The sequence below is a fragment of the Oncorhynchus kisutch genome, unplaced genomic scaffold (assembly GCF_002021735.2).
Source record: "Oncorhynchus kisutch isolate 150728-3 unplaced genomic scaffold, Okis_V2 Okis01b-Okis20b_hom, whole genome shotgun sequence".
Taxonomy (NCBI): domain Eukaryota; kingdom Metazoa; phylum Chordata; class Actinopteri; order Salmoniformes; family Salmonidae; genus Oncorhynchus; species Oncorhynchus kisutch.
The window spans coordinates 6540447-6565698 of NW_022261978.1; the positions used below are offsets into that span (position 1 = coordinate 6540447).

Consider the following 25252-nt stretch of genomic DNA (forward strand, 5'->3'; position numbering starts at 1 on the left):
CAAGTGTGATGCATTGTTTTGGACACATAGGGCGCCATTTTGTGAAAGCGAATCTGGGGGTTTTCTATATGAAAATGGCGCCCATAGTCACTTCCTGTTTCTGTGACAGTAAGATGGAAATGTCGAAGTCATGACATCGCATTAATGGTCACTTCACAGCAACAAGTTTATTTGGGGATTTTCATTTCCCGTCAATGCTAAACTCATAAATACAAGTCAAATGACACGTTTGTATCCTTCATGAATTGTATTTTGCTATTGTAAAAACATCTGCAATTGTATTTAGTAGTTTTTCTACATATTATATAATACAAAATCAATATACTGGGATTTATTTTCTGTGTTCACTGACAGATCTTATAGAGACAAAGAGATGGGGAGCAACTGCTCCAAAAGGAGGCGAGAAGAGGGGGACACTGAAGGAAGGAGAGAAGAGGGGGACACTGAAGGAAGGAGAGAAGAGGGAGACACTGAAGGAAGGAGAGAAGAGGGGGACACTGAAGGAAGGAGAGAAGAGGGAGACTCTGAAGGAAGGAGAGAAGAGGGAGACACTGAAGGAAGGAGAGAAGAGGGGGACACTGAAGGAAGGAGAGAAGAGGGAGACTCTGAAGGAAGGAGAGAAGAGGGAGACACTGAAGGAAGGAGAGAAGAGGGAGACACTGAAGGAAGGAGAGAAGAGGGAGACTCTGAAGGAAGGAGAGAAGAGGGGGACACTGAAGGAAGGAGAGAAGAGGGAGACTCTGAAGGAAGGAGAGAAGAGGGGGACACTGAAGGAAGGAGAGAAGAGGGAGACTCTGAAGGAAGGAGAGAAGAGGGAGACACTGAAGGAAGGAGAGAAGAGGGGGACACTGAAGGAAGGAGAGAAGAGGGAGACACTGAAGGAAGGAGAGAAGAGGGAGACACTGAAGGAAGGAGAGAAGAGGGAGACACTGAAGGAAGGAGAGAAGAGGGAGACTCTGAAGGAAGGAGAGAAGAGGGGGACAGTAAATGGAGGACAGAAGAGGAGGACAGTAAAGGGAGGAGAGAAGAGGGAGACACTGAAGGAAGGAGAGAAGAGGGAGACACTGAAGGAAGGAGAGAAGAGGGAGACTCTGAAGGAAGGAGAGAAGAGGGGGACAGTAAATGGAGGACAGAAGAGGAGGACAGTAAAGGGAGGAGAGAAGAGGGAGACACTGAAGGGAGGAGAGAAGAGGAGGACACTGAAGGGAGGAGAGAAGACCGTGACAATGTCAACAGTGAAGCAACGTCCTTTGACCAAATGTGAGACAGAGTTTCCTGAAATGCTTCAAGTCAGTGTGGTCTCCATGTTGTAGTACCATGTTGATGACACAGGGGGTGCTGTTATCAGTGCAAAGGGAGGTCTCCATGTTGTAGTACCAGATTGAGGACAAATGGGGTGCTGTTACCGGTGCAAAGGGAGGTCTCCATGTTGTAGTACCATGTTGATGACACAGGGGGTGCTGTTATCAGTGCAAAGGGAGGTCTCCATGTTGTAATACCAGATTGAGGCCAAAGGGGGTGCTGTTACCGGTGCCCAGATACTATACATGTAATATGTATCCATGTTTGTTATTCTTCCAGACCCCCCCACTCTCTTGATTCGCTTGAGACAGAGAAGAGACGTGAAGAAAGAGGTAAGTAAAAGCTGTTAATCTTGAGGTGAACCATCAGAAGTGGTCTCATTATGTAGTAATGTATCTGAGGTGAAACACTAGAAATGGTCTCATTATGAAGTAATGTATCTGAGGTGAAACATTAGAAATGGTCTCATTATGAAGTAATGTATCTGAGGTGAAACATTAGAAATGGTCTCATTATGAAGTAATGTATCTGAGGTGAAACACCGGAAAAGGTCTCCTTGTGAAGTAATGTTTATTTTAATGAATATAGCTTTGTCCTTCTACTATTTCTATATATTCTATTTTAAATTAGTCTCGTATGTCAAATAAATACTGTACAGTTACCTATATATTTATCATGTTTTGATGTGTTTCTGACCTGGATTTGTTTGTAACACATGCATGTTTTTGTACGGTGTGTGTGTGTGTGTATGTGTGTGTGTGTGTGTGTGTGTGTGTGTGTGTGTGTGTGTATGTGTGTGTATGTGTATGTGTGTATGTGTGTGTGTGTGTGTGTGTGTGTGTGTGTGTGTGTGTGTGTGTGTGTGTGTGTGTGTGTGTGTGTGCATAACACACCTGTCCTTCTCTACTCCAGATGCTACATTTGTGGATGATAACAGGGCGACCCTCATTCAGAGGGTTACCACGGTGAAACCCATAGCAGAAACACTTCTTCAGTGGCGTATGATCCACAAAGAGGCGTACCTTAAGATCCTTGCTGCCCAGACCACACCAGATCAGATGAGGCAGCTGTACAACGTCTTAAACACAGACAAAGTCAAATCAGTCTTCTATAAGCTCCTTCAGAAGCAAGAGCCTTATTTGGTCCAGGTGTCAGGTAGTTTGGTTGTCTCTCTCTCTCTCTCTCTCTAACTCTCTCTCTCTCATCAGTGTCCTCTAAACCACATATGATACCACTGACTGAAGTCTGTTGGAATTACAGTAGAATATATTCTTCTTTCCTTCCAGGTGGGCCTGTCTGTATGGAGGTGGATTGCTATGGACAGACTATGTGCATTGGGCAGAGCAGCGGTATGTCTGATAAGGCTAACCTCACACACTGTATACTGTACACACACACACACACACACAAACTTTAAAGTTGTATTAGTCGTATGTAAAGGATACACATGGTATACGACAACAATAAGAAATAAGAAAAGATAACAACATAAAGTGAACGGCTCAGTGGAATAGAACTAAGCAACAAGGCCCGAGGGGGTGTGGTATATCTAAGCAACAAGGCCCGAGGGGGTGTGGTATATCTAAGCAACAAGGCCCGAGGGGGTGTGGTATATCTAAGCAACAAGGCCCGAGGGGGTGTGGTATATCTAAACAACAAGGCCCGAGGGGGTGTGGTATATCTAAGCAACAAGGCCCGAGGGGGTGTGGTATATCTAAGCAACAAGGCCCGAGGGGGTGTGGTATATCTAAGCAACAAGGCCCGAGGGGGTGTGGTATATCTAAGCAACAAGGCCCGAGGGGGTGTGGTATATCTAAGCAACAAGGCCAGAGGGGGTGTGGTATATCTAAGCAACAAGGCCCGAGGGGGTGTGGTATATCTAAACAACAAGGCCCGAGGGGGTGTGGTATATCTAAGCAACAAGGCCCGAGGGGGTGTGGTATATCTAAGCAACAAGGCCCGAGGGGGTGTGGTATATCTAAGCAACAAGGCCCGAGGGGGTGTGGTATATCTAAGCAACAAGGCCCGAGGGGGTGTGGTATATCTAAGCAACAAGGCCCGAGGGGGTGTGGTATATCTAAACAACAAGGCCCAAGGGGGTGTGGTATATCTAAGCAACAAGGCCCGAGGGGGTGTGGTATATCTAAGCAACAAGGCCCGAGGGGGTGTGGTATATCTAAGCAACAAGGCCCGAGGGGGTGTGGTATATCTAAGCAACAAGGCCCGAGGGGGTGTGGTATATCTAAGCAACAAGGCCCGAGGGGGTGTGGTATATCTAAGCAACAAGGCCCGAGGGGGTGTGGTATATCTAAGCAACAAGGCCCGAGGGGGTGTGGTATATGACCAGCCCTTAGCAGTGATATAGTGTCCATATACCAAAAACCCTGAGGTGCCTTATTGCTATTGTAAACTGGTTACCAACGTAATTAGAGCAGTAAATATACAATGTTTTCTTATACCAGTGGTATACGGTCTGATGTACCACGGCTGTCATCCAATCAGAATTAAGGGCTCGAACCACCCATTTTATGTCTGATATACCACAGCTTTTAACCAATCAGCATCCAGAACCCAAACCACCCAGTTTATAATAAACATTTAATAACAACGATAATATTATAATACATGAAGGCGCAATTTATAGTACAATATGTACGTGTGTTTTGTAAATTGTGCACAGTATTTAGCAATAATAATTAACCAGTTGTGATGTGTGATGTGCGAGTGTGAGTGTGTGTGTGTGTGTGTGTGTGTGTGTGTGTGTGTGTGTGTGTGTGTGTGTGTGTGTGTGTGTGTGTGTGTGTGTGGATAAGTGTATATCTGTGTGCGTGTGGATGAGTCAGTGCATGTGTGCTGTGGAAAGTCAGTGCAGGTGGTCAGTCCAGTTCAAGTGTTCAGCAGTCTTGCAGATAGAAACTGTTTCTGAGCCTGTTGGTATCAATCTGCCCGATAGTTAGCTCGTGGCTGGTGTTTGTGGTGTCCTTGGTGATGCTACTGGACTTTCTCAGACTCACTTTCTCTTGTAACTTTACTTATTGACGTTTTAAAGTGTGTTGTTCTTTCCAGTGGATGACGACACAAAAAGAATTAAGGACGAACTTAAAGACAGTCTGAAGAAGAAGTTTGGATTTGTGTTTGAAGGCACCGCAGTGGAACAAACTCCCCTCAGCAGCATCTACACACAGCTCTACATCACACAAGGACAGAGTGAAGGAGTTAATAAAGAACATGAGATCCGGCAGATTGAATATACACGCAGGGCAAAAAAATCTACAGACACTCCAATCAACTGCAATGACATCTTCAAACCCTTATCTGGAGAAGACAGAGAAAAGGAGAGACCCATCAGAACTGTGCTGATGAAGGGCATCGCTGGCATTGGAAAAACAGTCTCTGTGCAGAAGTTCATCCTCGACTGGGCTGAAAGAAAAGCTAATCAGGATGTTGATTTCATCTTTGTGCTCCCACTCCGAGAGCTGAATCTGATTCAACATGACCAGTACAGTCTTCATGGACTTCTGCGTTACTTCCACCCTGAACTTACAGAGATAGTAGAGGCAAAGACATATGATACCTGCAAAGTCATGTTCATCTTTGATGGTCTGGATGAAAGCCGACTGCCATTAGGTTTTCATCAGAACAAGAAGTTGACTGATCTAACTGAGACATCATCAGTTGACAGGTTGATGACAAATCTCATTGAGGGGAATCTACTCCCTGAAGCTCTCCTCTGGATAACCTCCCGACCAGCAGCAGCCAATCAGGTCCCCTGTAAGTACATTGACAAGGTGACAGAAGTACGAGGGTTCAACGACAAACAGAAAGAAGAATACTTTAAGAAGAATGTTGAGGATGAGAACCAGGCCAGGAGAATCATCTCACACATTAATACATCAAGGAGCCTCCACATCATGTGCCACATACCCGTCTTCTGTTGGATTACTGCCAGGGTTCTTGAGCAAATGTTGAGTGAAGATAAGAGTGGAGAGATCACAACTCTGACTGAGATGTACAATCACTTCCTGCTCATTCAGACAAACCTGAAAAGCAAGAAGTACGATGGGGAAAAGGAGACAGATCTGGACATAATCATAGAAAGAAACAAAGAAATAATTCTCAAACTGGCACAACTTGCATTTGAACAGCTGGTGAAGGGCAATCTCATATTCTCTAAGAAAGACCTGGAGGAGTGTGGCATTGATGTCAGTGAAGCCTCAGTGTACTCTGGGTTTTGCACAGAAATCCTGAAAGAAGAGTATGGGCTGTATCGGAAGAAAGTGTACTGCTTTGTCCACCTGAGCTTCCAGGAGTTCCTTGCTGCTCTGTACGTGTTCCACTGCTGTGCGAGCAAGAACATCAAGGCCCTGGAGTCGTTCATTGGGGATGTGTCATCAGAGCTGTCCTTGCATGTGCTGCTGAAGATGATGGTGGATAAAGCCTTGGAGAGTGAGAATGGACACCTGGACCTGTTCCTCCGCTTCCTCGTTGGCATCTCAACAGAATCCAACCAGAGACTGTTACAAGACCTACTGCCACAAACAGAGATCAGCTCAGAGACTGTCAAGGAAATTAAGAAATACCTCAGGGAGCCGAACGTAGAGCAAGTCTCACCTGATAGGTACATCAATCTACTCATCTGCTTGACTGAGATGAAAGATGATTCAGTGCATGAGGACATTGACAAGTTCCTGAAGTCAGGAAATCAAACAGGAAAGGAACTTGCAGGTGCACACTTCTCATCACTGGCCAACGCACTGCTGATGTCAAAGGGTGTGCTGGATGAGATTGACCTGAGGACATACAACTTGTCCCCTGGGTGTACGAGACTGGTCCCAGCTGTAAGGAAATGGAGAAAGGCCATGTAAGTAATATCATAAAGTCAAAATCACCCATATCTATCAATAATTATATCAGACCGATTGCAACCAATGAGGGCCACTAAATTAACGCCAGCTGGTATCTCGTTAAACCATCAACACGTACTAAAATCAACCACACGCTGATCTCAATTGCCACCAATCGTTAGTGTAACTAACTGAGACTCTCAGTTAGATAGCAAATGTAAAAAAATTCCAAAAAGATTATTTGTGTTGGCGAAATAGCTCCGTTTTGTTCATCACGTTTGGCTAAGAAAAAGACCGGAAAATGCAGTCACTACAACGCCAAACTTTTTTCCAAATTAGCTCCATAATATCGACAGAAACATGTCAAAGGTTGTTTAGAATCAATCCTCAAGGTGTTTTTCACATATCTATTCGATAATATATCAGTCGTGACAGTTGGTTTCTCATCAGAAGAGAACGGAAAAATACTGCAGCTGGAGATTACGCAATAATTGCAACGGAGGACACCAAGCGACCACCTGGTAGATGTAGTCTCTTATGGTCAATCTTCCAATGATATGCCTACAAATACGTCACAATGCTGTCGACACCTTGGGGAAGCGACAGAAAGCCTAAGCTCATTCGTGGCCCATTCACAGCCATATAAGGAGTCATTGGCATGAGGCGGTTTTAAAAAATGCGGCAAAAAAATGACCTAACATAATTGCATGGTGTGCTTTCGCTGTAAAGCCTATTTGAAATCGGACACCGTGGCTGGATTAACAAGAAGTGTATCTTTAAAATGTGTATAACACTTGCATGTTTGAGGAATTTTAATTATGAGATTTCTGTTGTTTGAATTTGGCGCCCTGCAATTTCACTGGCTGTTGGCGAGGTGGGACGCTCACATCTCGAACCATCCCAGAGAGGTTAACTTCTTTAGGAACACAGCCCTAATGTTGGTGACTAACATCATTATGTTGTCATCCAGAGTAACATTGAATTATTTTCCATGCTACCACACATACAGCAGGTTTTTAAAGGACCAAAGAGTTTGGTCTCCTTTGTGTTTTAATTTTTGCCATGGAAAAGATATCATGATACTGGTATCATCACAGCCCCAATGGATTATATTTTCTCTTTATCTACAGACTGATTGGCTTTGAACTCTCTATGGAGGACTACGAATCACTGGCCTCCATTCTCCAATCAGCAGACTCACATCTAAGAGAGCTGCACCTGGACGACATCGGGGAGCGTGATCCTGATGGTGACGATGATCCTGATGGTGATGATGAGGCCAGACTGACTGTTCTCGTTGCTGCGCTGACTGTTGTCCTCGCTGCACTGAAACATCCACACTGTAAACTGGAGACACTGAGGTCAGTAGTATTGAGGAGATCTTCTCATGATGAAAACTATAAAAGATTAATCATTGTTGGTAGGGGTAGAATTATCATTCCTTGAACATGATGTTTTTGTCACTCACAGAACCGTCCGACACACACGGCAGACTTATCTGAGGAAGATTTTGAACTCACTGTGCTGAATTTGTTATAATCAAATCAAATCAAATCCAATCAAATCAAATGTATTTATATAGCCCTTCGTACATCAGCTGATATCTCAAAGTGCTGTACAGAAACCCAGCCTAAAACCCCAAACAGCAAGCAATGCAGGTGTAGAAGCACGGTGGCTAGGAAAAACTCCCTAGAAAGGCCAAAACCTAGGAAGAAACCTAGAGAGGAACCAGGCTATGTGGGGTGGCCAGTCCTCTTCTGGCTGTGCCGGGTGGAGATGCTGGTATGTGTCCCTGACCTGCATTACATCACACTCTGTCTGAGTGATATTGTCTCTGTTTCTACAGACTAGGTGGCTATAAACTCTCTGAAGAGCACTGTGGATTACTGCCTTCTGCTCTCCAATCAGCAGACTCACATCTGAGAGAACTGGACCTGAGAGACACTAAGCTGTCTGATGGTGGTGGGAGGGAACTCTTCACTTCTCTGAAACATCAGAACTGTCAACTGCACAAACTGCGGTTAGTACTGTGGGAGGGTTGATCACATGACAATAGCCTAAACAGGTAGTCATTGTTGGACAGTTTGTTGGAGTACAATTATCTGTAATAATTAACTGTGAACAGACATTATTTATTCATTTAGAATTATTTTAATGACCACAGGCCTAAAGACAGACACATACCTACAGATACGACCACATACCTACAGATATGACTACATACCTACAGATACGACTACATACATCACTACATACCTACAGATACGACCACAGACCTACAGATACGACTACATACCTACAGATACGACCACATACCTACAGATACGACCACATACCTACAGATACGACCACATACCTACAGATACGACTACATACCTACAGATACGACTACATACATCACTACATACCTACAGACAGACACATACCTACAGATACGACCACATACCTACAGATATGACTACATACCTCCAGGCATGACTACATACCTACAGATATGACTACATACCTACAGATACGACTACATACATCACTACATACCTACAGACAGACACATACCTACAGATACGACCACATACCTACAGATATGACTACATATCTCCAGGCATGACTACATACCTACAGACATCACTACATACCTACAGACATGACTACATACCTACAGACATGACTACATACATCACTACATACCTACAGACATGACTACATACCTACAGATACGACTACATACCTACAGACATGACTACATACCTACAGATACGACCACATACCTACAGATATGACTACATACCTCCAGACATGATTACATACCTACAGACATGATTACATACCTACAGACATGACTACATACCTACAGATACGACTACATACATGACTACATACCTACAGACATGACTACATACCTACAGATACGACTACATACCTACAGACATGACTACATACTTACAGACATGACTACATACCTACAGACATGACCACATACCTACAGACATGACTACATACCTACAGACATGACTACATACCTACAGATACGACTACATACATGACTACATACCTACAGACATGACTACATACCTACAGATACGACTACATACCTACAGACATGACTACATACTTACAGACATGACTACATACCTACAGACATGACCACATACCTACAGACATGACTACATACCTACAGACATGACTACATACCTACAGACATGACTACATACCTACAGACATGACTACATACCTACAGACATGACTACAATACCTACATACATGACTACATACCTACAGACATGACTACATACCTACAGATGGGACTACATACCTACAGACATGACTACATACCTACAGACATGACTACATACCTTCAGAAATGACTACATACCTACAGACATGACTACATACCTACAGACATGACTACATACCTACAGACATGACTACAAACCTACAGACATGACTACATACCTACAGACATGATTACAAACCTACAGACATGACTACATACCTACGGACATCACTACATACCGACAGACATGACTACAAACCTACAGACATGACTACATACCTACAGACATGACTACTTACCTACAGACATGACTACTTACCTACAGACATGACTACAATACATACAGACATGACTATATACCTACAGACATGACTACATACCAGACATGACTACACAACCTACATACATGACTACATACCTACAGACATGACTACATACCTACAGACATGACTACATAGCTACAGACATCACTACATACATACAGACATCACTACATACCTACAGACATCAGTACATACCTACAGACATGACTACATACCTACAGACATGACTACATACCTACAGACATGACTACAATACATACAGACATGACTACAATACCTAAAGACATCACTACATACCTACAGACATCACTACATACCTAGACATGACTACAATACCTAAAGACATCACTACATACCTACAGACATCACTACATACCTACAGACATGACTACATACCTACAGGCATGACTACAATACATACAGACATGACTACAATACCTACAGACATGACTACATACCTACAGACATGACTACATAGCTACAGACATCACTACATACATACAGACATCACTACATACCTACAGACATCACTACATACCTACAGACAGACACATACCTACAGATACGACCACATACCTACAGATATGACTACATACCTCCAGATACGACCACATACCTACAGATATGACTACATACCTACAGATACGACTACATACATCACTACATACCTACAGACAGACACATACCTACAGATACGACCACATACCTACAGATATGACTACATACCTACAGATACGACTACATACATCACTACATACCTACAGACAGACACATACCTACAGATACGACCACATACCTACAGATATGACTACATACCTCCAGGCATGACTACATACCTACAGACATCACTACATACCTACAGACATGACTACATACCTACAGACATGACTACATACATCACTACATACCTACAGACATGACTACATACCTACAGATACGACTACATACCTACAGACATGACTACATACCTACAGATACGACCACATACCTACAGATATGACTACATACCTCCAGACATGACTACATACCTACAGACATGACTACATACCTACAGATGGGACTACATACACGACTACATACCTACAGACATGACTACATACCTACAGATACGACTACATACCTACAGACATGACTACATACTTACAGACATGACTACATACCTACAGACATGACCACATACCTACAGACATGACTACATACCTACAGACATGACTACATACCTACAGACATGACTACATACCTACAGACATGACTACATACCTACAGACATGACTACAATACCTACATACATGACTACATACCTACAGACATGACTACATACCTACAGATGGGACTACATACCTACAGACATGACTACATACCTACAGACATGACTACATACCTTCAGAAATGACTACATACCTACAGACATGACTACATACCTACAGACATGACTACATACCTACAGACATTACTACAAACCTACAGACATGACTACATACCTACAGACATGATTACAAACCTACAGACATGACTACATACCTACAGACATCACTACATACCGACAGACATGACTACAATACCTACAGACATGACTACAAAACCTACAGACATGACTACATACCTACAGACATGACTACAATACCTACAGACATCACTACAATACCTACAGACATGACTACAATACCTACAGACATGACTACAATACCTACAGACATCACTACATACCTACAGACATGACTACATACCTACAGACATGACTACAATACCTACAGACATCACTACATACCTACAGACATGACTACATACCTACAGACATGACTACAATACCTACAGACATCACTACATACCTACATACATGACTACATACCTACAGACATGACTACAATACCTACAGACATGACAACAATACCTACAGACATGACTACATACATCACCACATACCTACATACATGTCTACATGCCTACAGACATGACTACATACCTACATACATGTCTACATACCTACATACATATCTACATACCTACAGACATGACTACATACCTACATACATGTCTACATACCTACATACATGTCTACATGCCTACAGACATGACTACATACCTACATACATGTCTACATACCTACATACATATCTACATACCTACAGACATGACTACATACCTACATACATGTCTACATACCTACATACATGTCTACATGCCTACAGACATGGCTACATACCAGATGTACCTCACTAAGAGTTGATGTACTAAATGTACTAAATGTTTACCATCTGAAAGGACAGGTTCTGAATAATGCTGTTATGTGTCTCTGACCAACACTACATCATATTCTGTATGAGTGATATTATCCCTGTTTCTACAGACTGTCTAGCTTTAGACTCTCTGAAGAGGACTGGGGATCACTGGCCTCCGTTCTACAATCAGCAGACTCACCTCTGAGAGAACTGGACCTGGACCTGAGGAACAGTGGACTGTCTGACGGTGGTGGGAGGGAACTCTTCACTGCTCTGAACCATCCACACTGTAAACTACAGACACTGAGGTCAGTATCTACACTATAAACTACAGACACTGAGGTCAGTATCTACACTGTCGACTACAGACACGGAGGTCAATATCTACACTGTAAACTACAGACACCGAGGTCAGTATCTATACTGTAAACTACAGACACTGAGGTCAGTATCTATACTGTAAACTACAGACACCGAGGTCAGTATCTATACTGTAAACTACAGACACGGAGGTCAGTATCTACACTGTAAACTACAGACACTGAGGTCAATATCTACACTGTAAACTACAGACACTGAGGTCAGTATCTACACGGTAAACTACAGACACTGAGGTCAGTATCTACACTATAAACTACAGACACTGAGGTCAATATCTACACTGTAAACTACAGACACTGAGGTCAGTATCTACACTATAAACCACCGACACTGAGGTCAGTATCTACACTGTAAACTACAGACACTGAGGTCAATATCTACACTGTAAACTACAGACACTGAGGTCAGTATCTACGCGGTAAACTACAGACACCGAGGTCAATATCTACACTGTAAACTACAGACACCGAGGTCAATATCTACACTGTAAAATACAGACACAGAGGTCAATATCTACACTGTAAACCACAGACACTGAGGTCAGTATCTACACTATAAACTACAGACACTGAGGTCAGTATCTACACTGTAAACTACAGACACCGATGTCAGTATCTACACTGTAAACTACAGACACCGAGGTCAGTGTCTACACTGTAAACTACAGACACTGAGTTCAATATCTACACTGTAAACTACAGACACCGAGGTCAATATCTACACTGTAAAATACAGACACAGAGGTCAATATCTACACTGTAAACCACAGACACTGAGGTCAGTATCTACACTATAAACTACAGACACTGAGGTCAGTATCTACACTGTAAACTACAGACACTGATGTCAGTATCTACACTGTAAACTACAGACACCGAGGTCAGTGTCTACACTGTAAACTACAGACACTGAGTTCAATATCTACACTGTAAACTACAGACACCGAGGTCAGTGTCTACACTGTAAACTACAGACACCGAGGTCAGTGTCTACACTGTAATCTACAGACACTGAGGTCAATATCTACACTGTAAACTACAGACACTGAGGTCAATATCTACACTGTAAACTACAGACACTGAGGTCAGTATCTACACTGTAAACTACAGACACTGAGGTCAGTACTTTGGGAGGGTTTGTCACATGACCAGAACTCATTGATTGTTGGACAGTTTGTAAGGGGCAAATTGTGACGAGAGCATATTCAGATACATTTATTCTTGATAATAATTGCTTTTACTTGGAAGCCTGGTCCAAAGATTCATATCTACTACAGGTATAACTGCATATTAACACTAGGAGACTAAAACGTGTGTTGTTCACTGCCCATAGAGACTTTCTTTGCCAAGAATGCATTTCAATTGATTAGCCTGATTTAATGGGATTGTTTGTTTTGTCTTTAATGTTTTCTCTAATGTTATTTTCAAAGTTGTTTACTTGTTACTCATCATGTTGCAATATATTATCCCCTTTAGGCTGAATGGATGTTCCCTGACAGAGAAAGGGTGTGAAGCATTGGCTTCAGTTCTCAGCTCAAACTCCTCTCACCTGAGAGAGCTGGATCTGAGTCACAATGACCTGCAGGATTCAGGAGTGAAGGTGCTCTCTGATGGACTGGGGAATCCACACTGTCAACTACAGAAACTGAGGTTGGTATTTAGAAACATACCTGCTCAATAAAATATGATTTGTCAAATCACAACATCATTACAGTAGCCAGTAAGTCAGCTCAACCAATAAGGTAAATACTGGGTTAACTGGGGAATCCACATTGTAAACTAGAGAACCAGAGGTTAGTATTTAGAAACAGTATTGGTTTTATTGGAAATATGTATATACTGTGTATCAGCTATCGCCACTAGAGGGCAGCAGTCCTGTTGTAAAATCATGATGAACTCTCTCTGCAGGATGTCATTCTGTAGAGTCACAGAGGAAGGCTGTGCTTCTCTGGCTTCAGCTCTAGGGTCAAACCCCTCCCATCTGAGAGAACTGGACCTGAGCTTCAATCACCCAGGAGACTCTGGAGTGAAGCTGCTCTCTGCTAGACTGGAGGATCCACACTGTAGACTGGAGAAACTCAAGTTAGTACAGTTACTGTGAAAATGATATTGTTGTATACATACACAGACTGTGTTTCACTCACTCTGTCCGTTCCTCTGTCTCTCCCACAGTGTGGACCATACAGAAGAGATCTGGGTTAAACCACAGCTGATGACAAAATGTAAGGGTGTTAGTTATAAGGATTCAGTTTATTGATCAATACATTTGACAAACAGGTGTATAATTAAACACACACACACATTCCGACAAATTCTAACCAATTCCCTCTCCTCTAACTTGTCCTCTTGTCTGCAGATGCCTGTGATCTCACACTGGACCCAAACACAACACACAGAAACCTCTCTCTGTCTGAGGGGAACAGAAGGGTGGAGAGGGTTAAAGAGGAGCAGCCGTATCCCGATCATCCAGAGAGATTTGATCACTATACCCAGGTGTTGTGTAGAGAGGGTCTGACTGGGCGCTGTTACTGGGAGGTAGAGTGCAGTGGGCTGGCTGACATTGGAGTGACATGTAAAGGCATCAGTAGAAAAGGAGATGGTTCTGCCAGTGAATTTGGATACAATAAGAAGTCCTGGCGTCTGATCTGCCGTGGGAATCATTACGGTGCCCTCCACAATAGTCAATATACTAATACAAGCATAATACATGCTCCACACCTCATCAACCCTCCTCAACCCCAGAGAGACCAGTCCTCCTCCCCTCCACACCTCATCAACCCTCCTCAACCCCAGAGAGACCAGTCCTCCTCCCCTCCACACCTCATCAACCCTCCTCAACCCCAGAGAGACCAGTCCTCCTCCCCTCCACACCTCATCAACCCTCCTCAACCCCAGAGAGACCAGTCCTCCTCCCCTCCACACCTCATCAACCCTCCTCAACCCCAGAGAGACCAGTCCTCCTCCCCTCCACACCTCATCAACCCTCCTCAACCCCAGAGAGACCAGTCCTCCTCCCCTCCACACCTCATCAACCCTCCTCAACCCCAGAGAGACCAGTCCTCCTCCCCTCCACACCTCATCAACCCTCCTCAACCCCAGAGAGACCAGTCCTCCTCCCCTCCACGCCTCATCAACCCTCCTCAACCCCAGAGAGACCAGTCCTCCTCCCCTCCACACCTCATCAACCCTCCTCAACCCCAGAGAGACCAGTCCTCCTCCCCTCCACGCCTCATCAACCCTCCTCAACCCCAGAGAGACCAGTCCTCCTCCCCTCCACGCCTCATCAACCCTCCTCAAACCCAGAGAGACCAGTCCTCCTCCCCTCCACGCCTCATCAACCCTCCTCAACCCCAGAGAGACCAGTCCTCCTCCCCTCCACGCCTCGGAGTAGGAGTGTTTTTGGACTGGCTGGTCGGCACACTTTCCTTCTATGAGATCTACTCTGACACAATGACCCATGTGTACACATTCCAGACCATATTCACTGAGCCCCTCTACCCAGGGTTTAGTGTTTCTAATGAGGGCTCTTCAGTGTCCCTGAGCCAGGTAGAGTCGTCTCCTATGTCCTGGAGGAACACCTGGGTCTCCATGGAAACACAGTCACACTCCTGTTCTAACTCAACCATGTGACATGATGGGGTGTTGTTGACAGTGATCATGACATCAGATATGGACATTGTAACAGATACATGTTGTTGACAGAGATCATGACATCAGATATGGACATTGTAACAGATACATTTTGTTGACTGTGATCATGACAGATATTCATATTCACACCACTGAGTCAATACTTTGTAGAAGCACCGTTGGCAGCAATTACAGTTGTGAGTCGTTTTGAGGCTCTAATACACCTGGATTGTACAATATTTGACCATTATTATTTATTCAATTCTTCAAGTTCTGTCAAATTGTTTGTTGATCATTGTTAGACAGCTATTATCAAGCCTTGCCATATATTTTCAAGCGGATTTAAGTCAAAAATGTAATTAGGCCACTCAGGAACATTCAATGTCATCTTGGTAAGCAACTTTTTATCATAAAAAATGTCTTAATCCTTCCTGATGACAAAGATACTCATAACATGATGCAGCCACCATCATGCTTGAAAATATGAAGAGTGCTACTCAGTGATGTGTTGTGGTGGATATGGCCTAAACATTATGCTTTGTGTTCAGGACAAAAAGTTAATTTCTTTGCCACATTTTATGCAGTATGTTTTTAGTGCCTTTGTTACAAACAGGATGCATGTTTTGGAATATTTTAATTCTGTACAGGCTTCCTTCGTTTCACTCTGTCATTTAGGTTAGTATTGCGGAGTAACTCCAAAGTTGTTGATCCAATCTCGGTTTTCTCATATCACAACCATTCAACCCTGTAGCTGTGCTTCTACACCTGCATTGCTTGCTGTTTGGGGTTTTAGGCTGGGTTTCTGTACAGCACTTTGCGATATCAGCTGATGTACGAAGGGCTATATAAATACATTTGATTTGATTTGATTTGAAAATCACCATTGGCCTCATGGTGAATTCCCTGAGCAGTTTCCTTCCTCTCTGGCAACTGAGTTAGGAAGGACGCCTGTATCTTTGTAGTGACTGGGTGTATTGATACACCGTGCAAAGTGTAATTAGTAACTTCACTATAACTTGCTCATAGGGATATTCAGCGTCTGATTTTTTTTTTTACACACATCTACCAATCGGTGGCCTTCTTTGTGAGGCATTGAAAAACCTCCCTGGTCTTTGTGGTTGAATCTGTGCTTGAAATTGAGGGACCTAACAGATAATTGTATGTGTTGGGTACTGAGATGGCGTAGTCAATCAAACATCATGTCAACCACTATTATTGCCCACAGAATGAGTACATGCAACTTATTATGTGACTTGTTAAGCACATTTTGACTCCTGAACTTATTTAGGCTTGACATAACACAGGGGTTGAATACTCATTGACTCAAGACATTTCAGCTTTCATTTTTTTTGTTAACAAAATAAAATCCCACAAACAAAATTCCACGTTGACATTATAGGGTATTGTGTGTAGATCACTGACACAAAAGATCAATTGAATCCATTTTAAATTCAGGCTGTTACATCACAAAATGTGGAATAAGTCAAGGGGCGTGAATACTGTCTGAAGGCAACATATACAGTATAGGCCAACATATTGTATGTGTACTGTAGGCTACAATACGCTTGGTTTTTGTAAGGAGTTCTTTACCTGCTCTTACATATGATTTGCATTGGATTGGTTGGGTTTAGGCTTTCTCCTGACTCCTAGATTCAATCTGTATAAATATTACCGGTTTAAATAATAATAATAACTTTGTGTCGTAGACAACAATTAGAGCCTATACTGTCTGATTACCACTATGCCAATGTGAAAGTGTAGATTTGTTGGTTTGATTAAAATAAGAGAGAGAGAGAGAGAGAGAGAGAGAGAGAGGAGAGAGAGAGAGAGAGAGAGAGGAGAGAGAGAGAGAGAGAGGAGAGAGAGAGAGAGAGCGAGCGAGCGAGCGAGACAGAGCTAGACGAGGCCGCGTTTAACGGAAATCGGTGCCATTGAGAAACAGTGCGTACGTTACTTTCCGCTATTACGCTAGGGTATTAACGATTCCATACATTTGATCGTCGGTCATATCAACTCTATTCGGTCGTGAGGTTTATGGAGCATTACGGACGATCAAGTCTAGATTCTTTAAATGCTCTGGATAATATCTATCCGTGTGTAATCTTGGAGTCCTCCGCATTCCAGGCTAGAGAGAGGAAGGATGCTGTAGCCTACTAAGCTATGCGCTACTGAAGTGTTTTACATTGGCCAATAGCCCAGCCTCAACAGTGCGACTGCATTTTGACTGGACTCGACGATAGATAATATAATATAATATGACTTCCATTTGCTATGTGTTATATCTGTACGTTTGTATTTGTCATCCAACTGGACTAGCCTGTAGAATAGGCTACAGTCATCGCCATAGGAACCCGAGCGAGATATCATTATAATAAAGCTACTTCAGTGCAACGTGACGTGCAACAGCGGGAAAGACGGCCGAGTCCTATTAGGTGAGATTGAGCGTATGTGTGACGCTAAAGTGGCTTGTGTTTCCTCATGTGGAGTGTTTTTCGTCGAGGAGGATACGCTCGCGTTGTCGGATAATTCCCACGTCAAGGATCGGTTGACTCCCTTCTTTATTCCATCTCGCTCTCACACACACGGTGCGCGTGGCCTCGCCCGGGTCGCCTATTACACGGGCTTATTTTTACTGCATCGGCAAGAAGGAGAGGGAGAGAGAACCGAGGATAAAACAACGGGAGGGAAGGATTGGGGGACCGGAGGAGAGAAGAGGAGAGGCGGGATGAAGGAGGAGACGCAGTGAACGACAGAGGAGGAGGAGGGAGACTCGAGCGTTCGAGGTAAGCGGGAATAATGGCGACGGTAGGGTACATGTATGAAGAACGGTTTGGTCTGTACAATCACACACAAACACACACCCACACATATACCACTTAGGCTACGGGTTGGCCTGTCAATATGGCGCATGCATGTACACTCCTGTGTGTGTGTGTGTGTGTGTGTGTGTGTGTGTGTGTGTGTGTGTGTGTGTGTCATACACATGTTGACTAGTGGCGTCTCCTGCTGTGTGTGAGTTGTTTTAATGCACCATGGAACACTCCAACAGGCATTTAGAATCTCTCCCTCTTTCTCTCCTCTGAGAAACAGACAGTAGGATGATGTATGTGATAGTAGGGGGTTTGCTTACTGACAGGCTGTCTCACTGAGTGGTGAATCACTCACATTCCTGTTCTAATCAAATTTCAAATCCATGTGTGTGTGTGTTCGTGCATGCGTGTGTGTTTCTACATATGTTGTGTGTCTGTGCGTGTGTGTGATGATTGTGTTCCACGTCTTTGAAGAGTGTCTTATTTTTGTCTGTCTCTGTTTGTCTCTCCTCTGTGTTGGTATTCTGTAGGGAGCGTGTGTGTGTGTGTGTGTGTGTGTGTGTGTGTGTGTGTGTGTGTGTGTGTGTGTGTGTGTGTGTGTGTGCGTGCGTGCGTGCGTGCGTGTGTGTGTGTGTGTGTGCGTGCGTCAGTATGTTTTGACTGGGGACTATGATGGTGGAAAGAGGGATCACAGGGGAGAAGTAAAGACCAGTGGACAAAGAGATTATAAACAGAATGTAAAGTGTGGGGGGGGGGGGGGGCTGGAAAGAGAGAGGGAGAGAAAGAGAGAGAGAGCTGTGGTGACCTACATGCCAGAACTGGACAAGAACCTGACACTCTTAGCACTCAGGGGGACAAAACACCTACCTGGAGGAGACAGCATTCCCTCCAAAATATTTCCCTTTAGACACAACTATGACAAAACGGGTATCAATTCCTGTAGCTCTGTCGCACGCTGGGTCTAGACATAGTCAATGGTTGGCTTCAAGGGGAGTTTTACGTTCGGTACACCTACAGCTCTGTCGCACGCTGGGTCTAGACATAGTCAATGGTTGGCTTCGAGGGGAGTTTTACGGTAGGTACACCTACAGCTCATCCCTTGGCTGTAGTACTGTAGATTACTGTATCACTGACCTCAACCTAGAGTCTCTCAGACCGTTCACTATCAGCCTACTGACACCCCTGTCAGATCACAGCAAAATCACAGTCTACTTCAACAGAGCAATACTCAATCATGAGGCATCAAAGCCAAAGGACTTCGATAATATTAAGAAATGCTATAGATGGAAGGAAAGTAGTGTGGAATCCTACCAGAAAACAATTAGGCAACAATACATTCAATCCCATTTAGACAACTTCCTGGACAAAACGTTTCACTGTAATAGTGAAGGTGTAAACTTGGCAGTAGAAAACCTGAACTGTATAGTTGACCTCTTGGCTTCCCTCAAATCTATACATTTATATCATATCATATATTCAAATCCATACATTTCAAGCCGACAACCGAAGAAAATGAACAACAATTGCAAATGGTTTGATGAAGAATGAAAAACCTAAGAAAGAAATTGAGAAACCTGTCCAACCAAAAACGCAGAGACCCAGAAAACCTGAGTCTTCGCCTTCACTATGGTGAATCACTAAAACAATACAGAAATACACTACGGAAAAAGAAGGAACAGCACATCAGAAATCAGCTCAATGTAATTGAAGAATCCAAGTAATCAAACCACTTCTGGGAAAATTGGAAAACACTAAACAAACAACACAAAGAGTTATCTATCGGATAAACCACTTCTGGGAAAATTGGAAAACACTAAACAAACAACACAAAGAGTTATCTATCGGATAAACCACTTCTCCAATCTGTTTGGCTCTTTAACAAAGAATAAACAACAAATACATGATCAAACACAGATCTTAGAATCAACTATTAAACACCACCAGAACCCACTGGATTCTCCAATTACATGGAACAACATATACATGATCAAACACAGATCTTAGAATCAACTACTAAACACCACCAGAACCCACTGGATTCTCCAATTACATGGAACAACATATACATGATCAAACACAGATCTTAGAATCAACTACTAAACACAACCAGAACCCACTGGATGATCCAATTACATGGATTGAACTACAAGACAACATACAAACCCTCCAACCCTAAAAGGCCTGTGGTGTTGATGGTTTCCTCAATGAAATGATACAATACACAGACCACAAATTACAATTGGCTATACTTAAACTCTTTAACATCATCCTCAGCTCTGGCATATTCCCCAATATTTGGAACCAAGGACTGATCACCCCAATCCACAAAGGTGGAGACAAATTTGACCTTAATAACTACCATTGTTATGATATTGTGTCTAGATGTAGGTGAAGGAGTGAAACGCAGGAGAGCAGAGATGTCCGAGTAGCGGTTTTAACAGACAAGTCCACAAACATAAAGGTCAGGTACAAAACCAAAATAAACGCTCTCAACAAAAGAGAAACCAGTTACTCACGGAAGGAGGAAAAGGAACAGCAAATTCGACGTACCAATTAGGATCTGGCTAAAAATACTTGATTCAGTTAAACCCATGGCCCTTCATGGTTGTGAGGTCTGGGGTCCGCTCACTAACCAAGAATTCACTAAATGGGACAAACACCAAATTGACACTCTGCATGCAGAATTCTGGAAAAACAGAATTTGAACAATCTGCTAATTATCAACATTTTGTTGTGCCGGCTCAGCGCTCCTGGTCTCCAGGACGCCTTCTCGGACCAGGATATCCTGCGCCGGCTCTATGCGCTGTTTCCCCAGTGCGCCTTCATAGCCCAGTGCGTTCTGTGCCAGCTTCCCGCACTTGCCGGGCTAAAGTGAGCATTCAGCCAGGACGCGTTGTGCCAGATCTACGCTCCAGACCTCGGGTGCGCCTCCACGGCCCAGTATATTCTGCGCCGGGCATACGTACGGTGTCTCCAGTGCGCCTCCACAGTCCAATACGTCCTGTGCCTCCTCCCAGCACTCGCCCTGAGGTGTGTGTCATCAACCCGGTGCCACCTGTACCGGTCCCACGCATCAGGCCTCCAGTGCGCCTCCACAGTCCAGTACGTCCTGTTCCTCCTCCCAGCACTCGCCCTCAGGTGCGTGTCATCAACCTGGTGCCACCTGTACCGGTCCCACGAATCAGGCCTCCAGTGCGCCTCCACAGTCCAGAGCTTCCAGCGACAGTTCCCAGTCCAGAGCTTCTGGCGACAGTTCCCAGTCCAGAACTTCCGGTGACAGGTCCCAGTCCAGAGCTTCCGGCGACAGTTCCCAGTCCAGAGCTTCCGGCGACAGGTCCCAGTCCAGAACTTCCGGTGACAGGTCCCAGTCCAGAGCTTCCGGCGGCGTTTCACAGTCCGGAACCTCCAACGTCAGTCCACAGTCCGGAACTTCCTATGACGGTCCACGGTCTGGAACCTCCTGAGATGGTAAATCGCCCCGCACCAGAGCCACCCATGTTGGTGGATCTGAGGGATGAGTGGGTTCTTCGTCCCACACCAGAGCCACCACCAAATATGGTGGATCCGAGAGCCGAGTGGGTTCTTCGTCCCTCACCAGAGCCGCCACTGACACTAGACACCGGTTTTTCGGTCAGAGTCCGCACCTTTGGGCGGGGGTACTGTCACGTCCTGACCATAGAATGCCTTTATTTTCTATGGTAGAGTAGGTCAGGGCGTGACTAGGGGGGGTTAGTCTAGTTTATATTTTCTATGTGGGGTTCTAGGTTGTTTTTTCTATGTTGGGGTTTTTGGTATGATTCCCATTTAGAGGCAGCTGGCTATCGTTGTCTCTAATTGGGGATCATACTTAAGTATAATTTTTTCCACCTGTGGGTGATGGGATATTGTTTATGTTTAGTTGCTTGTTTGCACTGCGTTGTCGTCACGGTTCGTTTATTCTTTATTTGTTTTGTATTTACTCATTAAAATATGTGGAACTCACCTTGGTCCGACCATCATTATTACGAACATCGTGACAACGCGGCTTTAAACGTTTTTTATTGGGTGGTGGAGCTGCATAAGTGTTGCTCTCCACTTTCTGGAGGATCAGGTTTTGATACTATAGGTGAGGAAGAGAAGAGAAGAGGGAGAGATACTATAGGTGGAGAGGTGAGGAAGAGAAGAGAAGAGGGAGAGATACTATAGGTGGAGAGGTGAGGAAGAGAAGAGAAGAGGGAGAGATACTATAGGTGGAGAGGTGAGGAAGAGAAGAGAAGAGGGAGAGATACTATAGGTGGAGAGGTGAGGAAGAGAAGAGAAGAGGGAGAGATACTATAGGTGGAGAGGTGAGGAGAGAAGAGAAGAGGGAGAGATACTATAGGTGGAGAGGTGAGGAAGAGAAGAGAAGAGAAGAGGGAGAGATACTATAGGTGGAGAGGTGAGGAAGAGAAGAGAAGAGAAGAGGGAGAGATACTATAGGTGGAGAGGTGAGGAAGAGAAGAGAAGAGGGAGAGATACTAATAGGTGGAGAGGTGAGGAAGAGAAGAGAAGAGGGAGAGATACTATAGGTGGAGAGGTGAGGAAGAGAAGAGAAGAGGGAGAGATACTATAGGTGGAGAGGTGAGGAAGAGAGAGAGAAGAGGGAGAGATACTATAGGTGAGAGGTGAGGAAGAAGAGAAGAGAAGAGGGAGAGATACTATAGGTGGAGAGGTGAGGAAAGGAGAAGAGAAGAGAAAGAGGGAGAGATACTATAGGTGGAGAGGTGAGGAAGAGAAGAGAAGAGAAGAGGGAGAGATACTATAGGTGGAGAGGTGAGGAAGAGAAGAGAAGAGGGAGAGATACTATAGGTGGAGAGGTGAGGAAGAGAAGAGAAGAGGGAGAGATACTATAGGTGGAGAGGTGAGGAAGAGAAGAGAAGAGGGAGAGATACTATAGGTGGAGAGGTGAGGAAGAGAAGAGAAGAGGGAGAGATACTATAGGTGGAGAGGTGAGGAAGAGAAGAGAAGATACTATAGGTGGAGAGGTGAGGAAGAGAAGAGAAGAGGGAGAGATACTATAGGTGGAGAGGTGAGGTAGAGAAGAGAAGAGGGAGAGATACTATAGGTGGAGAGGTGAGGAGAGAAGAGAAGAGAAGAGGGAGAGATACTATAGGTGGAGAGGTGAGGAAGAGAAGAGAAGAGGGAGATATACTATAGGTGGAGAGGTGAGGAAGAGAAGAGAAGAGGGAGAGATACTATAGGTGGAGAGGTGAGGAAGAGAAGAGAAGAGGGAGAGATACTATAGGTGGAGAGGTGAGGAAGAGAAGAGAAGAGGGAGAGATACTATAGGTGGAGAGGTGAGGAAGAGAAGAGAAGAGGGAGAGATACTATAGGTGGAGAGGTGAGGAAGAGAAGAGAAGAGGGAGATATACTATAGGTGGAGAGGTGAGGAAGAGAAGAGAAGAGGGAGAGATACTATAGGTGGAGAGGTGAGGAAGAAAGAGAAGAGGGAGAGATACTATAGGTGGAGAGGTGAGAAGAAGAGAAAGAGGGAGAGATACTATAGGTGGAGAGGTGAGGAAGAGAAGAGAAGAGGGAGAGATACTATAGGTGGAGAGGTGAGGAAGAGAAGAGAAGAGGGAGAGATACTATAGGTGGAGAGGTGAGGAAGAGAAGAGAAGAGGGAGAGATACTATAGGTGGAGAGGTGAGGAAGAGAAGAGAAGAGGGAGAGATACTATAGTGGAGAGGTGAGGAAGAGAAGAGAAGAGGGAGAGATACTATAGGTGGAGAGGTGAGGAAGAGAAGAGAAGAGAAGAGGGAGAGATACTATAGGTGGAGAGGTGAGGAAGAGAAGAGAAGAGGGAGATTACTATAGTGGAGAGGTGAGGAAGAGAAGAGAAGAGGGAGAGATACTATAGGTGGAGAGGTGAGGAAGAGAAGAGAAGAGGAGAGATACTATAGGTGGAGAGGTGAGGAAGAGAAGAGAAGAGGGAGAGATACTATAGGTGGAGAGGTGAGGAAGAGAAGAGAAGAGGGAGATATACTATAGGTGGAGAGGTGAGGAAGAGAAGAGAAGAGGGAGAGATACTATAGGTGGAGAGGTGAGGAAGAGAAGAGAAGAGGGAGAGATACTATAGTGGAGAGGTGAGGAAGAGAAGAGAAAGAGGAGAGATACTATAGGTGGGAGGTGAGGAGAGAAGAGAAGAGAAGAGGGAGAGATACTATAGGTGGAGAGGTGAGGAAGAGAAGAGAAGAGGGAGATTATACTATAGGTGGAGAGGTGAGGAAAGAAAGAGAAGAGGGAGAGATACTATAGGTGGAGAGGTGAGGAAGAGAAGAGAAGAGGGAGAGAATACTATAGGTGGAGAGGTGAGGAAGAAGAGAAGAAAGAGGGAGAGATACTATTAGGTGGAGAGGTGAGGAAGAGAAGAGAAGAGGAGATATACTATAGGTGGTGAGGTGAGGAAGAGAAGAGAAGAGGGAGAGATACTATAGGTGGAGAAGTGAGAA

General features: G+C 44.2%; 1 protein-coding gene and 1 pseudogene across 3 annotated transcripts in view; both read left to right on the forward strand.

Moving 5' to 3' along the window:
* Nucleotides 1–17352, forward strand: part of LOC109876390 (uncharacterized) — a 30397-nt gene extending 13045 nt beyond the window's left edge. For all 3 annotated transcript variants that reach the window (XM_031811002.1, XM_031810999.1, XM_031811001.1), the window contains exons 2-13: nt 355–1260; nt 1582–1634; nt 2215–2457; nt 2589–2651; nt 4369–6163; nt 7277–7507; nt 7993–8166; nt 12091–12270; nt 13819–13992; nt 14251–14424; nt 14515–14564; nt 14699–17352. In XM_031811002.1, coding sequence (XP_031666862.1) covers nt 374–1260; nt 1582–1634; nt 2215–2457; nt 2589–2651; nt 4369–6163; nt 7277–7507; nt 7993–8166; nt 12091–12270; nt 13819–13992; nt 14251–14424; nt 14515–14564; nt 14699–15972 — 5298 coding nt within the window. In that variant the 5' untranslated portion in view covers nt 355–373 and the 3' untranslated portion in view covers nt 15973–17352. The remainder of the gene's footprint in view (nt 1–354; nt 1261–1581; nt 1635–2214; nt 2458–2588; nt 2652–4368; nt 6164–7276; nt 7508–7992; nt 8167–12090; nt 12271–13818; nt 13993–14250; nt 14425–14514; nt 14565–14698) is intronic.
* Nucleotides 17353–17459: 107 nt separating this feature from the next.
* Nucleotides 17460–25252, forward strand: part of LOC116358826 (adhesion G protein-coupled receptor L1-like) — an 82831-nt pseudogene continuing 75038 nt past the window's right edge.